The following is a 17,531-nucleotide window of genomic DNA, read 5'->3' on the forward strand; positions in this document are numbered from 1 at the left end:
ACATTAACACCAAAATTAATACTATTAACTAATATGGAACCAAGATTAACTAAGCAGTAAGTAATAGCAAATTTAGTACAAAGGTAGTTCCTTGGTAGGTATTTGATTATTACTAAATAAATATATCCTCATTGAGAACTACTTGTGAACTATGACCAATTAAGAAAGAATAACCAATTAATTACTAATCACAAAAGTAACATGTCTAAAAAGTGAACAATTGTGTTTTTTAACAAACATTTCAGAATCTTGTGCCTCAAATGGGTTCTTTGAGGAAACCAGTTTATGAATATTAATATTGTAACACGTCCCCCCCAATATTTCATCATACTGTATGATTATGGGACACGTCCCCCCAATATTATATCATACTGTATGATTATGTGGGCAGTTTCGATGTGACTGCTGGTTGGTTTGGGTTTGGGTTAGCCATGTACTTATTACTTATTTAACCATTATGTTTGACTCAGTTTCTCATCACAGTGTGTTGAATGTTTCATTCCAAAATACAGAATTTTTGTTTAAATGCTAGGTTTCATCATTGTGCCAAACAAAGAATGTTTAATTCAGACATATTTTACAAAGTTCTTTATTCTTGCATGCCCATGTGCATTTTTGCATTATGTAGGATTTTCTTTTACGATTTCATGGAAATATTCCAGTGCATATAATAAAAAAAAAACGTTAGACCCAATCACTGCAGTTGTTTTATGTTGTAGTTCCTGCGGGGTGACATGTTAGTGAGGTGTTAACTTGTTTTTCACTTTGAAATAATGGTCCAGATCACAGTTACTGCGGGATGACAAGGTAACGCTTGAGTAATTAGTGAGGAGTTAACATGTTTGTCACTTTAAAATAATGGTCCACATCACTAGTAGTTCCTGCGTGGTCCGTGTACCTTGTGGCCATTGGTTTTTCTATTTTGCAACCCGTGTTGACAAACGCAAAATAGGGCCGTAATATCGTTTTGTCACTTTAGTAAGTCGAACACACATTTAAGTATAACGGCTTGTTTATGGTTGTTTAGTTTTTTGGGGAATAATGAAATAACCATATAACACAAATGGAATAACGATCCATTAATCGTTGTTTGGATTATTCCATATCCTTTATGCTGGTATCTGCAAAAAATGAAAAATAGGCTCGTAATATCGTTTTGTCCATTTCGGATGTCAGAACCGGATTATGGAGAAATGCTTGGTTTTGTTTCATTTTGGAATAATGGAATATCCATATAACACAAACGGTATAACAATCTGTGTACCCTTCGTTCTTTCATTTTTCCGTTTCAAAACAAAATCGGAAAAAACGAAAAACAAACTTGTTTTTCGTTTTTTCTGTTTTAAAACCAGAACAGAAAAAACGGGGAAAAAGAACAACAGAAATCACTAGTTCTGTAGCGGTTTTTCTGTTTCAAAACCAAAAGGGGAAAGGGAAAACAGAAAATCAAGGCATATAAATTCACTTAAAGTTTGGTTTTCCCCATGACCGCAATGCGGAAGTGGAACCTTTTCCGCCAAAATCCCCAAAGTCCAAAAATGAAAAAATTGGCATGTTTGGGGCCACCCACGTGGTTACTGTGGCAAATGCAACCATGCCCATTAAAAGTAATTTGATTATTTATGATGAGGTGTACAGGTGAGTACTATACTATGCAAAGCAAAACTAATTTTGTTTCTCTTAACAAAGGAGCATATATGGATGATTGACAGCTATCATTCACCCCATTTCAGATTTCTAGAACATTTGAGCCCTCCTTAACTGTCCCTACATCACATGCTTCAACGCTGCAGAGCATCTCACCTCTTCCCCTTTCTCCTCCATGTCACTATATCTAAACTCACATTACCCTTTATCCACAGGGGGTGTCTGCGGACATCACTTACACACAGTACCCCTCTCCGCAATCAGTAGGCACCCCTAGGCATTGGTCAGCTACCAAGCCAGACATGCTTATTATCAACGCTCCATTTAAAACATGCTTTTTAGCGCTCCCTATCAAGCACAATTATTGAATTTGAAATTGTGTTTTGCAAGTCTCATTATGAAATTAAATGTATCTTCAGTATGTCTGAGTCTAATGCATTTAATGGATTTGTGTATGTCTGTTGCACCAACTGGACATGTTATATTAACATATACATTCGTTCCAGGGGCCCGTTCTCCGTACGTCGCTAACTCAGTTAGCTGGATTTGATTGTTGACGATTTGTCATTATCTTGGATTGTTCGGTTCTTCGAAGCTCATCCTGGACTTGCTGTCATAGCAACAGGTCCGTATGCTTAAACCTGCTCGGGAGCAGGTTTATTTTATGTAAACACTATTAGATTGAGGCTTTACAAGCAGAGGTGATACAGGAAGTCTGTTACAGACATGTCTTGTCCGTTTTTACTACAGGAACCTGTTGCAGAAGGTGCAAGAATAATTAGCAGAATTTAACATGAAACCGAATTAATTGCTCATTGCGTGATAGATAGGCTCCTTAAGCACAGCGCAATATTATGCTAGCCTATACTTTTTGAGAGGATAGCCTATCGTTTTTTTGTGAGGGTGTCATTTACATAATACATTTGTTGAAACCACATCATAAAAAAAAACATAGTCCCAGCTTACTGTAATAAGCGATAAAACGCGTCACTCCTCTACATTTAATTTGGTCTGCTACTTTTTGCCTGCCCTCTTTCTTGGATGTTTCAGACTTTGAGGTGTTCCCTGGCGTTCTGATAAAATCTTCAAATTCGGAGTAACCTTCGAACAAGCTGTTGCTCTGTTGGCTCTGTTGCGGAAAAAACAGGGCGCTCATTTTGGCCACGGTGAGCCGCCATAGACTTATGTGAGCAGCCAATAGCAGCGTTGCTGATCAAGGTTTCTACTATCGATACATACCCCCTTTTAGACCACCGTATAACTCAATCCAGCTATACTAATCATAAACAACAAGTGTGTTCGAAGAACCGAATTAGCCAGATCATGATAAGCAAGATGATGTCATCTTGGATGTGTCATTTGATCTCGGATGTAATAAGCGACGTACGGAGAACGGGCCCCAGATGTGCAGTAGTCAACAATGGGATGTGGGACCAGGTGAGGGTCGACCATGGGAAGGAGTTTTACCTGTGCCTGTACATGCAGGAAATCCTGTCAGGCACAGGTATAACCTCACCAGGCAACCGTACCTTCAGACTACATCTTCAAGGGTACATTTTTCAATTACTCAAGAGCTCCACTGATAACCTGACACATTGAAAGATAAACAAATAAACAGCAAATGTTTACTCCTCGACAGGTCTGCAAACGCCTTTGTAAACCGAGATTTGTTTTACAAACAAATCGTTTTAACAAATCGAGGCGACAAAGCGTTTGCTGACCTGTCGAGGAGTAAACATTTGGTTTCTTATATACTACAACAATGCGTGGGAAGATCACAAATCAAACACGTCAAATCTGGAGCAGACGCCATGTTGTCAAAGCAATCAGCTGCACTTGTACTGGTGACGTCACTACATCTCCAAGGCAACATATAAACAACATCAATTCGTCTTCTGTCTGCTTCAGATACTTCCTTAACCCTTGTGTTATCTTCGGGTCATTCTGACCCATCAGTCATTGTGACCCACCGTTGTATTTCGACAACTTTACCGCATACAAAAACAAAGTGAAGCATTTTCTTTTAACCGTCGGGCTGTCTCAGACCCCCCACATTGTGAAGGTTAAAATAAATAAAAAAAATATTTGTTTTTGTATTGGGTATAATTGGGTAAACACAACGGTGGTTCGTTATGAACCTTTGGGTCATGTGACCCGAAGGCAGCACAAGGGTTAAAACGGGAAGCGATTGCGGGGCGTTTGCGGACCTGTGCAAAAACCATATTTGGTTGTTTTAGTTTTTTTTTGGCAATTTAGGCTACTTTGTTGCCGAGAAGATGCCACGTTGTTAAGGTCAATGGCTACATCTCCAAGGCAACCGGTTGTTGCTAGGTCCGTAAAAACGTTTATTTACCTCTGCGAACTTTCAGGAGGTATATAAACGGATTTATTAACTTTTGAGAACGTCTTCTGGACCAATAGGAACAGCGTATTGGTCCAATTATTACACTAGTATATAAGAAACATTATTAGGTTTGGTTGCAAACTGCAGATCAGTAAGGGTGTTTCTGCTGTGCTCCAAGCCAACCATGTGGCAAGACAAGTCACCTTAGCTGGGAATATGTTTAGTGAAATCAGAGATCAGAAATCAAAGTGTATAATTGTGAAGTGTTGGTCCTGTGTAGTTACATTTACGGATTGTCAAAGGGAATCAGCGGGATGTTTGGCAGTGGAATCAAAGGAAATTATGTAATATCACATTTCACATTCACATTTGTTTGGGAACAAAGGATTCTAGTAGGATATAAGCAGTTTGTCTTCTTGACAACTTTTTTTGTACATATCTTGTGTGAACAACAGAACCTAAGAGTGGAGTGGATTTGGCCCGAAATAAATACTTGGGTTATAGAAATAAAATATAGAAATAAAGAGGTTATAGAAATAACCTCGAAATAAATACGCAGCCATCTTGAACTGTGCATGTACTGAAAGCAATCCACATTTTCCCCAGAATTCCACGACTTCATCAAAATATTACAATAATGAAACAATCACAATCAAAAACTTCATTTTCCCGTTTTTGAGTTTTAGTTTTGAAACGGAAAAACTGCTAGAGAAGTAGTGATTTCTGTTGTTATTTTTTCCTGTTTTTTCCGTTCTGGTTTTAAAACAGAAAAAAAAACAAAAAACAAGTTTGTTTTTCGGTTTTTCCGATTTTGTTTTGAAACGGAAAAATGAAAGAACGAAGGGTACACGGATTTATAACGAGCCATTTACTTATTTGTTTGATCGGCCGTATAATGCATACTGGCACAATTGAAAAAGAGAGAGAGGGGTAGAGATGTGAAACGATTGGGGGTATTATTACTTGCGAACACCAGAGGGCAGAAACGACTAGCTTTATTTTTTTTTCTGTGATCTGTAGGCCTACAATCTTGACGACATAGCAGCAGGTTCTTAAGACACACACCAAACTGGAGGCATATGTTGACAGAGTTGCTAGTTGCTACTTAGTTAATAAATCTTTGATGAACCCAAGTTTCTTTAATATATATTAGAAACAATACAAGACAGGGCTCCAGTGTGTGTTCAAACAAGGACAAAAGTGCCATACGGTATCAGTTGAAAAAGACAATCACACCCGTGCAAGAAACTCTACCCAAACCTCCCTCCCCCCAACCCTCCCCCCACCTAAATTACCGCTTTCAGTTCTGTTGTACGTTTTAATGAAGTGCATTAAGGCAATCATAGTAAGAAAGTTGAGGTCATGTGGGCTACCTTTGCAGTTTACATAGACACACAACTGACAGAGACTGTTGTGGATACTTTTTTCAAAGTTCTGATCATATTCTATGTCCAAATTCAACTTCTTCAAAGTCCAAAAACAGCACGGAGCAGCAACGAGAGGGTTCCCAGGAAAATCTGATTTCCTTTGTCTGTGTTGCACCTTTTATATCCAACAAATTACACCCCTGAACTTTAATGAAGTGCATTGAGGCAATCATTGAGCAAATCTTCCCTTTTTATTTATAAAAAAACATATTATTTTCTCATGTAACTTTTATTCTTCTGTGACGATTCGTATATCAGCCTACACTTCCGTGCTTAAAGTTAGTATACTAGCTTGAGACCACCATAGCTATGGGAATGAGAGTGAATGCAATTAGAGGGGTGGCGGTGTCTACATACAATTTTTCTTGTTGTTTATTTATAATTTGCATATAAATGTGTACACAACAGTTAGTTCCAACCAAAAAGGTCTACTCTAATTTGACAGGAGGCATTCCATTAGTGCTGACATTTGACAGCCTCAGACAGCAGGGGGGGGCAGTTACATTGGGGCCAGAGGTTCTGTTAGAGGGGCCAGTTACATTAAACATTATTGTTGTCATATAGTTTTCTTCACTGCAGTGCAGGCATTAACAGAAAAAACAGTGGCATCCCCAGAAATGTTTTATAGGAGTGGCCAGATGGGGCCACTGAAATCCTGGGGTGGCTTTCCAAAATCAAAAGCCATAACTGAATTTCAGGAATTGTATTATGCTGTTGTAGTATATAGGTTAGTTGAAAACAGCAGCGGACTGGGGAAGGGTGACAGGATCTGAGTGTGGAGATACATGCCAGAATGTTTTATATACAGTACACAGTCATCTTTTGTGCAGAATACAGAGAGAATAGAGTATAGACACTTGTTTAAACAATTGGAAAGCGTGAGAAGGTAAAGAAGTGAGTGGAGAAAAGAGAAGCAGAAAAGTGCAACACCCTCCCATTACCATTATCTCTAATTCACTCTCCTGAGTCTCATCTGTGTTGTATGTCTGCAAACTGCTATAGTATGGGCCTACACAAAAGTTATTACCGTATTTTACGGAAAATAAGCCGCGGCTTGTACTCCGATTTTACAGTTTGTCTTGTGCTTGTGCGGCTTATATTTCGAAGCGGCTTATAGTCCGGTTATAGAACAAAAAAGTGGCTTCTCTCAAGATCTCTACTGACCGTGCAACTAATTTTATGCTCTACACTTGAACGGGGGATTATTACTTGAAAGAGAAATTATTTACTGTTTTCTCAGTTACACTATCAGGGCTTGGAAATACAGTGACTTGCTAAAGTAGGCAAATGGATAGTAGAACATAACATTTCATAATAATTTCAGTTAATCAAACAGCTGAAAACCCAGTAAAATGTTATAGGCTAGGCTAGCTAGCAAAATAATGCTAGCATTGCTAACAACATTACTAATTCAACTTTGGTAGTCTAACCGAGCTCTTTATAAGTTCGTTTTAGATATAATTGTATATGATAGTGTGGACAATAAGATACGGACGTGGTCTCTTTTCATAACTTGTATTTTACCACTGCTCTTCTTGACATCGCCATTCGAACAGTCCTCACTGATTTCACGTAATGCTTTCAGCATCAAGCCTACGGCAACTCCCGAGGGACAAAACACCCTTGTCCGTTGTCACATAGAAAGGTCTGCTGCAGTAGGCTATCAGGATTTGCATACTATTTGACATACGATATTGACATACTATCCACAAACAAAGTGTGTTACACAATGCTGTAAGATCGCCTATACTCGTGCATTGCTCTTGGTACCCAGAATGCCCTGCGGCAAGCTGAAAAGCTACTAAGTTAAGGGCATTAGCTTAGTTAAATCAGCATAGTTTGGAGTTCTATTGTTGTGTTTGTTCTGTTTTGATATGTGTAATGCTATGGTCTATAGTTTAGATAATTTGAGTGTTCACCCTGATTGGCAATGTTGTCTAGTTAGATAGCTATCCAAGCTGTCCGCGACCATAGCATGAACGTGCAAGTGATCATTTGTCAGCATTGGTCCACGCAACGGTAACATTGTTTGCTGATAAAGTGCGGCTTGTATTCCAGTGCGGCTTATACTCTGATTTACAAACACAAAGTGCTAATTCTGAGGAGGTGCGGCTTATACACGATGCGGCTTATTTACCGTAAAATACGGTAAGTCATTGGACTTGTGTGGGGGGGTTTGACAGTGTGATGACTGTATTCCTCCACAGATACCATGGGCTTGGACATGGAGTTGGACCAGTTACTATTCACTTTGACTTGATTAGTGTGACCTGTGAAGAATGAATGGCACCATGCAATGGTGAAGGGCTATAACCCAGGGTTGATTGCAACTGGTGTTGGAAAACACATGTAGTAGGGCAGAATAGAGGAACTGGGCACAAGGTACTGGTTTGGTCCCTGGTTAGTCACCAAAAACGTGGCAGAAACAGCAGAAAATATTAGATGGCATTGCATCAAGGCCCAATTGGAGCAGAAGTCATAGGATATTTACAATTGTAGTAGGCCAATAGAGCTGCTTTAAAAGTTCAGGGGTGTAATTTGTTGGATATAAAAGGTGTAGCACAGACAAAGGAAATCAGATTTTCCTGGGAACCCTCTCATTGCTGCTCCGTGCTGTTTTTGGACTTTGAAGAAGTTGAATTTGGACATCAGAACTTTGAAAAGTATCCACAACAGTGCCTATGTCAGTTGTGTTTCTATGTTGTCAGTTGTGTTTCTAAACTGCAGAGGTAGCCCACATGACCTCAATTTGCTCACTATGATTGCCTCAATGCACTTCATTAAAACGTACAACAGAGCTGAAAGCGGTAATTTAGGTGGGGGGAGGGAGGGTTGGGGCGTGCAGTGTTTCTTGCGGGTGTGATTGTCTTTTTCAACTGATACCGTCTGGCACTTTTAGCCTTGTTTGAACACACACTGGAGCCCCATCTTGTAATGTTTCTAATATATTAACTAACAACTAGCAAACGCGGTAAACATGTGCCTTTTGCCCATGTGCCCACACACACCAGTTTGGTGTGTGTGTCTTCTACTAAAGAACCTGCTGCAATGTCATCAACATTGTAGGCCTACAGATCACAGGAATATTTTTTTTAAAAGCTACTCGTTGCTGCCCTCTGGTGTTCGGAAGTAATAACACCCCCAATCATTACACGTCTCTTCCCCTCTCTTTTTCACTTGTGCCAGTATGCATAATACGGCCGATCAAACAAATGAGTAAATGGCTCATAATAGCATTTGTGTTATATGGTTATACCGTTATTACAAAATAAAACAAAACAACGGAAACCACGCATTTCCCCATCATCTGGTTCTGACATCCGAAATGGACAAATCGATATTATGAGCCTATTTTTCATCTTTTGCAGATATCAGCATGATATGGAATAATCAAAACATCGATTAATGGCTTGTTATACCATTTGTGTTACATGGTTATTTCATTATTCCAAAAAAAACTGAAACAACCAAAAACAAGCCGTTATACTTAAATGTGTGTTCGACTTACTAAAGTGACAAAACTATATTACGGCCTTATTTTGCGTTTGTCAACACGGGTTGCAAAATAGAAAAACCAATGGCCACAAGGTACACGGACCCTACGTGTTATAACATTAATATTCATAAACTGGTTTCCTCAAAGAACCCATTTGAGGCACAAGCTTCTGAAATTTTATGACCATGTTAAGAGTAAAAAAAACACAATTGTTCACTTTTTAGACATGTTTCTTTTGTGATTATTAATTCATTGGTTATTCTTTCTTAATTGGTCATAGTTCACAAGTAGTTCTCAATGAGAATATATTTATTTAGTAATAATCAAATACCTACCAAGGAACTACCTTTGTACTTAATTTGCTATTACTTACTGCTTAGTTAATCCTGGTTCCATATTAGTTAATAGTATTAAATTCGGTGTTAATGTAGAACTACCCATTACTTCCTGCATAGCTACTCTTTAACAACGGACCATTATTCTAAAGTGTTACCCATTACACCCATTTAACTGAACGAACACAACAACTGAAATCCCTCGCACGGCTGTTGTAACCAAACTACTTTCTACAACTCTTTGCGTTTTTTGGTATGCCGCACTGCATGCTGGGTACCCAAGGGCGCTGACGCCATAGATATATATAAAGGGTAGATGTCTCGTCCGCGTTGCCGGACAACGGAGTTGAACGTCCGCACATGGTGGCCATCTTGCTACAGTCAACTCGCTCACCCATAACATTATGTTGATGCTACATGTACTTTCTAAATGACCATAACTTGCTAAATTTTCAAACAATTTTTAAACGGTTTGGTTTGTTATCAACGTCAGAGATGTCGTTATGCCACTGCATACTTCTATTCTATATATATATATATATATATAAAAAAAAAAAGAATTATTCATAAGTATGCACAATAACAATAGGGTTCCTTCCTACCGGAGGAACCCTAATAACAATAGGGTTCTCCTACCGGAGAAACCCTAAAAATAGCCTAAGATGGCACCACATATTTTTCTGAGAGGTAAGGATCTACAATATCCAAATAGAGACTTAAAGACTTTAAAAACGGTACTTTAAAAATCGAACCTTAAGTATGGGAAATGGCACGTTTTCGTAGAACGACCCAGGTGCTTGCTGCATTCTGAAGTAACAACCATCGACACACTCGTTTGAACAGGGCTGCCTGGACAATTTTCTGACATTCACTAGGCCAGGTGATGAACTGCTCGGCAATGGCACGCGTGTGGTTTATCATTTCAGTCACTACATTAAGAGCTGCTTATTGACTAACATTACATTGATCAGAAAGCTCCCAAAAAGAGTTCTGGTTTAAGGCTGTAGCCTACTTATGACAACAACAGAGCATTAATACAATCACAATGCATGTAGGCCTAAAGGCAAAAGAAAATGTGTGTGGAAACTGTGGACTGAGTGGAGACATTAACAGAACTCATGGGGCTCTTTAAAATTTTGGTCGCACTACAAGCACAAAAGGTAAATATACATCCCAAACACAAATTTCAGCAAACTATGTAATCTAAAAGCCTCTGTAAAATGTGTGCTCTCTCCTTTCGTATGCCCCAGTATTAAGTATTGAACGGCCAGGGCTATCAAGTCTCACGCATTTGCCGTGACACTCACGCCAAACTTTTGATCAAACTTGAGAGCTCTGGACGGTGATGTTTGCTAATGGTTTCGTGGTGATCAACAATGTTCTCATTGTCATCTGCCTCACACCGATGCTATTTCCACATTCCACTTTTCTTGTTGACAACTTTTAGTGGAGACCCTGCAACATTAGCTGCTTGTTCAGTGTTGCCAATTTAATGACGTTGTCGTGACTTTTTGCCTTCCCTAGTACAAAAAAATCTCATCTAGCGACAAATCTAGCGACTTTTGGCGATTTTATAGAGAGCCACTAGCAACTTCTGGTGAGATTTTTTTGGCAACACTGTGCTTACAACACTGTGCTTGTCAGCATCTGACTGCAACCCAATACTTAAGAAATTCTGGGATCGTACAGTTTTGTTGGTTTGAGTACCGACTGCGTACCGGGGTACCAGTTTTTGTGACACTACTTCTCTAATGGAATCCTTGCAGAACCTCCTTGTTGATGGTCATCGGTCACCCCATGTTCTCTCAGTTTCCTGGAAAAGAATTGGAACTGATCTATGGTCAATCGCAGGCGATTCTTCAATGTGCTGTCCGCCATCAGCGGCATAGATAGGGACGTCATAGTCTGCAGTGCCTTTTCATCATTCTGCTGAGCGGGATTTAAAAGCCAGTGGAACGGATAGATACTTTTTGGTCTGTACTGTCTCTTTACTATTGCTGGTGAGCGGGCTTTACAAGCCAGGAGCATCTCCACTAGCTCTTTACCTTTGCTGCATAACTACCTTTACAAGCTTGCTGTTAAATGTTTCTTGTGTTCTATAATGTTGTTCGTGTCCGATGGTATTTCTGGTAAAAATAGAACCATTTAGGCAGGTAAGTAGGCCTCTCGTTAGTCCAATATTTTCCAGTAGCTTGCTTTTAAATGCCTAATGTGTTTTTTAATGTATATACTCTCAAAGCACATATATTTGCCTACCATTCCTTGTAAAATGTTGTTTTTATTTTATTCTCTTTTTTTTGTATAACGTGTAAAATACACTATATAAATAAAGAAATCCTGGCCACTGGTTTAGATTGACTAGTATAATATATTTACATGGATTACTTACCTTTACATTTTGTTGCATCCATTTCCTCCTCTAGCAGGTGCATAATGGAATCAAAAAAGGATTTCCACAATATGATGGTGCCAAAAACGTTTGCGGACGCAATTTTTTAATCTCTTTGACAACAAAAGCACCCTGAACATGACTTCCTCGTAATCTCGATTTTACAAATGGGAAAATGGATCTTCTGACTAGCATGTGAAGGCAGCATTTTTGGTTTGTTTGTGTGTGCATGTAGATCTGCAGGAATGTAGGATACGTTGTGTTAAATAGTGTTCTAATCTGTTCCCTCAGGGTCTCTTTTTGGGGTCTGGAGTGCTCTCACATAAACACATGTTACCTTGGTCACTGGTGACCTTGCCTGACTGAATCTCTCAACAGCCCTCTGGATAGCTAACAACCCTACTTTCACTGCTCTGCTTTGCTCTGGAAGAGAAGTAAATTCAGAGAGGTTCTCCGGCATGTTGTAATTAGGGAGTGTTATGTGGGTTAGGGGCGATGAGGGAGGGTTACCTGGGCAAGGGGAAGCTTGCAGGCCCCAGAGGATAGGTCTGTTTTTTCATTAGGGACGATCTCAGTGTCTTCCTTAAACCAGTGGAATTCAGACTCCTTTGTCAGATTAGCCACCTGCAGGACCACACACAGACATCCATATATGGTCCCGACTTTACAACACACACATTGTCACAGTATCACAGCAACAGGATCATAATAGTACACAACTACATAGTCATAGTATTACTTTCATAGTCAGTCACAGCTATAGCCTTACTCTCCCAGTAGCCTTCTGACTCACCTTACAGACCAGAGACACAGAGCAGTCATCCCCCACATGCACAGACAGAAATTCACTGAAGTGGGGGCCTGAGGGAGTAGGTTGGGAGATTTCATTAATTCATTTACAGTACATTTAGATAATAACCTATTTGTGCCAATTATTACTGTTGTCTACTTTATCAGGAGTACAAAAGTAGTTGCATGAAATAACGTTGTAGTGTGAAAATGGGTCTAGTTTGGGGTTACTCAATAGGCGGACCACGGTCCGGATCCGGACCCAGACGCAATACAATTTGGACCGAAGCCAAAATCAACATTCTAATTTAGTCATGATCCAAGCGAGTTTTCATTGGTGCGTGATTTCACAACTATATTGTTTTCCTACTAGATGTGGTTTCTATCTTTTGTGTCCAATCCAAAGATCCATCCAATCCAAAGATCCAATCAGGAGTTGTAATAGTAATCACCATGACAACTCACTCACTCAACGTTGGCAGCAACATCTGTGGGTCACGCAGGTTGTGTGTGTCATTCGCAACAACGCAGGCTAAACGATTTGCTAACGGTAGCCTACCTGTTTCTTCCTTAGCAAAAATCATGGTGTGACAAAACCCAGCAAAAAGCGAAAAGTTGATTCAGAAAAGCGCAAATTTCAGACAGAATGGACTGACAAGTATGCATTTGTGTTGCCGGTGGGGAGCACAAAACCGATGTGTTTAATCTGCACTGAGACGGTTGCCCTTGTGGTAGAGCTAACGTGAAACGTCACTATGACACAAAGCATAGACACTTTGAACAAAATTACCCCCAGAACTCTGAGGTAAGGGCCAGAAAAATAAACCATCACTGTTCCAGACCCTGGACTGACTGGAAATTTGGTGAGTGGACCTTTTGAGTTTCTAATTGAGTACCCCTGGTCTAGTTCATCTTCAGATAAGGGAGCCTGATGTTTTATGTGTTTATGACAGGATAGAAGTTTTTCTCACCCTCCTTAACCCTGATGTACTCTCTTCTCTGGTAGTCAGCCTCGGCCAAGGCCGCCTTGAAAGCTGCAGCACAAACAAGTAACATTGAAGTCCTGGATTGAGCACAGAGACCACTGCAACAGATTAAACATCATGCACATAATCTCTCACACAAATACATACATACACACCATCTCCTATAAGGACCAGGGAGGACTGAGCTTTGCCCCTCCCATCCTGGATCTGCACTGTGAAGGTGCCCTCACTATCCTCAGTGAAGTGATCCAGGATAAACTCAATCACTCCTGTGGCAACATCATGACCCATCTTGTTGGGCTGCAGGGACAGACACAAACACAGAAGCTCATGTCAAACCCAGTACAAAACCCAATCAGACAGCATAAAAATAAGAATACATTACACTGAAAATAAAGTAGAAATGTTATATTACATCAGCTCCTGAAAGCTCCTTGTTGTTGGCAAAGAAGTTGTAAGAAACTCCGGAGGAGACATTCTCTGCCTGCAGCCAGAAACGCATACGACCTCTCTCTAGGATCTTATAGGCCAGCTCAGTCTTCAAGGGGATGACTAAAGAGTGAGAGAGAGGAAAGAAGAGATAATTAGCTCAAAGGAAGACACTCTCCTGACCTAAAAGGCTAAGCCAGCACTGACAAAGATTGATCTGTTAAACTATCCATCTTATTTATATATACATTTGGTCATTCCAAACCAAAAGCAGTAATCTAGGCTCCAGCAGGCTGATATGGTGAAACATACCAGTACACAATTCAAAGTCACAAAGAGGATAGGGAACTCTGAGAGGGTTATGATGACTGGTGAAGTTGATGGAGGTGATAATTAAATGCCAGATCAAAAGGTCAACCTACTGGGGTGGCGAATGTCAAAACTCTGGGCCAGCATCTTCTTCAGTGCTGCAACACACAGTGAACAACAGCTATACAATGGATGTAAACAATGCAGGTAACAACTGAATAACATTTCAATATTCCATTATAACCCTAGGTCGAGAAACACTGGCAAGCAAGAAAACAACTTTAAAAGTTTTTATGCACTTTTATTTTTGGTCATATGTTCATAAGTAAGGGTCAAGATTTGATCCTACAGATAGGATCCTCAGTTCTGGCTTCTCCTACTCCTTCTCCTTGCTCACCTCTAGGGCTGAAACAAACAATTATTTTGTTAATCGACTAATCTAACGATTATTAGAACGATGAATCGACTAATCGTTGAGAGACATTAACCCATGTCCATCACCATTTAATTAACTTTATTAACAAGTAACGGACTGACTGATGCAGAATTCTGCCTAATATGTCCTTTTGTATGTCATATGAATATTAAACAAAACAAGGGTGAGTGACTATGCATGTATGTGTAACCCGGCTAGGGTTATTAGTATTATCATTTTATTTGTGGATGGGTTTAATTATTTTAAGAAGGGTCTATTACAAATATAAAATTTTGGTTTTGTTTCTTGTTTGATTGAGAAATAATGGTTTGTGTTCCTTTAAGAGTTAAGCCTGGTAGTTAACTTTGTGAGCAATGTACATACAGAACATGTGGGTCGTGCTATCAAGTTTGTGGAGTCAAGGTCTAATTGGATGCTATTTAGATTAATCCCGCCTCTAATAGAGACTGGGATTGGGATTGGTAAGGACAGCGAGCGGAAGGCCGCGAAAGAAAAAGAGAGAAGGGAGAAAGAGAAACAGCGTGAAGAAGCACGAACGGACAAACGTTTTGTTCTGATTTATTGATTAAAGTAAGCCTATGTTATACCCAGAGTCGTATGCACCGCTTGAGTAAAGTGATCGTCACTTTCTGTAAGATATAGTGCGAGGCACTGGAGTATAAACCTTGTCTGTAACCTATAGTGACGGACTGAGTTTGGACCTGGCTAGCTAGGCGGTTTCGCTACAAAGCGTGGTGGAATGGACTGTCGGCGTGCGGAGGAGAGGAGGATTTTCTGCTAGGTCCGCGTACTGCTGGAGCTGGTTACAGACGGAGGAACGTGAGCACTGGTGGACCAGTTCAACTTTGTTCTAGAGTTGGAGCGGAGTTCCCCTGGAAAGTTTGTTTTTTTGGCTCTTCGGAGTGAAGCGGCCATTTGTGAGTTTCACGGCCACCACGCTCTCAAGCCACCATACAGGCCTGCAACGGAGAGTGGTATGCGTGTGAATGTGAGTGTGTGTGGGCCCACAGTGCACTGTTGTGATAAGTAATTAATATATTGTAGCGCCTTAGCATCTTTGCTATCTGTTAAGTTTGATTATTGGTGGCCAAGCCGCGAAGCGGCGAAGCCACTTAAGTGTTTCTACCTTTTCTTATTGGTGGCCAAGCCGCGAAGCGGCAAAGCCACTTAAGTGTTTCTACCTTTTCTTATTGGTGGCCAAGCCGCGAAGCGGCGAAGCCACTTAAGTGTTTCTACCTTTTTGGTGGCCAAGCCGCGAAGCGGCGAAGCCACTTAAGTGTTTCTACCTTTTCTTATTAGGGTTCCTCCGGTAGGAGAACCCTATTGTTATTGGTGGTATTATTATTTTTTACCCATGGGAGTCAATGGCAGCCCCTAGACCAGTACCGTAAAAAGTTGTGAAATTTGGCATGTTGAAACTGCAGACCATTAGTAACTACCATACCAAACATGGGCCATGTGAGACAATAGGTGGCGCTACAGGCCACGCCCCAATATGTCAATTTTCAAATTGATGCCATTTGCAGGCCATAAGTCCCAAAATTCTGAAATTCATTACATATGCCTTATTTCTCATGAGGAATAAAAAAGCCTCAAGAAGCTATAACGGCCACCATATTGGATTTGTCTGTACAATAAAGATTAAGGAAACGCGTTTTTTCCCTACTCCTCCTACATTTTTGGTCGAATTTTCTTCAAAATTGCCATAGATGATATCCAGACTGAGCCTCACAAAAGTTATCGTAGGGATTTCTGATTTTCAAAACCGTTTGTCCGGTAGAGCCAATCAAAATCTGCAACAAAGCAACCAAACAGGACGTTTGGTCAAATCTCAGCAAATCTTTGAGATATCAACACCAAACTTGGTATGTCACGTGGAAGACACTACAACATGTTAACATGTGCAAAGGCAACTTCATACCTCTAAAAATGATTGATATAAAGCAAATTGAATTTATTGCTAATGCTAAAATAATGCTTTACACATCCGCCGGCCAAAAACTGATACTCCGATTCAATCACTAGTTCATATGAAGACTCTTGAGAATGTTGAGTACACAAATCTGAGAAAAAGTTGACTGTAACATGAAAACTCGATTTTTAGTGAATATTTGAAACATGCATGCTTGGCTAATTTCTAGGGCTGTTTCCCCAAATCCTCTCTCCCTTTGCTCCTGTGCGCGCGTGCTCCACATTCTCTCACACACAAGGGGCCAGAGCCCCTTGACACACGCATGCTTTCTTGAAAATGTGTGCTGACCAAGCCCCCACCCTCGTTTTTTAGCCCCTGTTTCATTTCGCTTCCAATCGCAGCTCGCTGTTACGAATACAAATTATTTTTCGGCGGCCATTGTTGTTTCCCGTGTCCCGTGAAAGTCGTCTCCCGTGAAAGCCGTGTTGGAGGCAGCCACTTTCGGTAAGTCCTGGTTTTACACATTTTAAGCTAGAATTAATGATTGGGTTTGTGAAAGTACACTACTCTTGAATTATGGTGAAGGTTTAGCACTTTTAGACTTTATAGATCGTGATTCTGAAGTGACGGAAAACCAAACTCGAAAAGTAGCTACTGTAGCTCTAGCTTTTTTCCTCTGTGTTTTTAATTAGTGAGTCATTTTGCATCTCGGCGAATTGTTCATCAAAAAGGTCGAGGAGAGCAGCCTTTAGGAGAAAAAGCAATTCCCCACAGACCTGTCGGCTCATAATGGTGATTTTTGGCGTGAAAGTCTTTGTAATAAGCCTATGCGGCAGGGAGACTTTTTCAAGGCGAGCCTGTTTCATTCGTCATATGCCCTGAGAAAGCGACCTACGTTAGCCAGGCTAGTTTTGCCAATTTCGGTAAGTCAGGCTATTTAAAGGTCTCTTACAGTCAGAATCACTGTTTACAAGCAAAGGTCGAGCTGGTCTTTTGTCAGATGTGTATATATTGACCAGTTTAGAGGTAAAT

At 40.3% G+C, this 17,531-nt stretch overlaps 1 protein-coding gene across 1 annotated transcript in view; it reads right to left on the reverse strand.

The window, feature by feature from the left end:
- The window catches only part of myom2b (myomesin 2b), a 97,972-nt gene that overhangs the window by 16,067 nt on the left and 64,374 nt on the right, over positions 1–17,531 (reverse strand). The window contains exons 23-28 of the mRNA XM_062463267.1: positions 14,265–14,309; positions 13,829–13,965; positions 13,569–13,713; positions 13,399–13,461; positions 12,432–12,499; positions 12,149–12,262 (exon numbers count right to left, since the gene is read on the reverse strand). Of these exons, the coding sequence (XP_062319251.1) occupies positions 12,149–12,262; positions 12,432–12,499; positions 13,399–13,461; positions 13,569–13,713; positions 13,829–13,965; positions 14,265–14,309 (572 nt within the window). The remainder of the gene's footprint in view (positions 1–12,148; positions 12,263–12,431; positions 12,500–13,398; positions 13,462–13,568; positions 13,714–13,828; positions 13,966–14,264; positions 14,310–17,531) is intronic.

This window comes from Osmerus eperlanus, chromosome 6 (genome assembly GCF_963692335.1).
Source record: "Osmerus eperlanus chromosome 6, fOsmEpe2.1, whole genome shotgun sequence".
NCBI lineage: Eukaryota > Metazoa > Chordata > Actinopteri > Osmeriformes > Osmeridae > Osmerus > Osmerus eperlanus.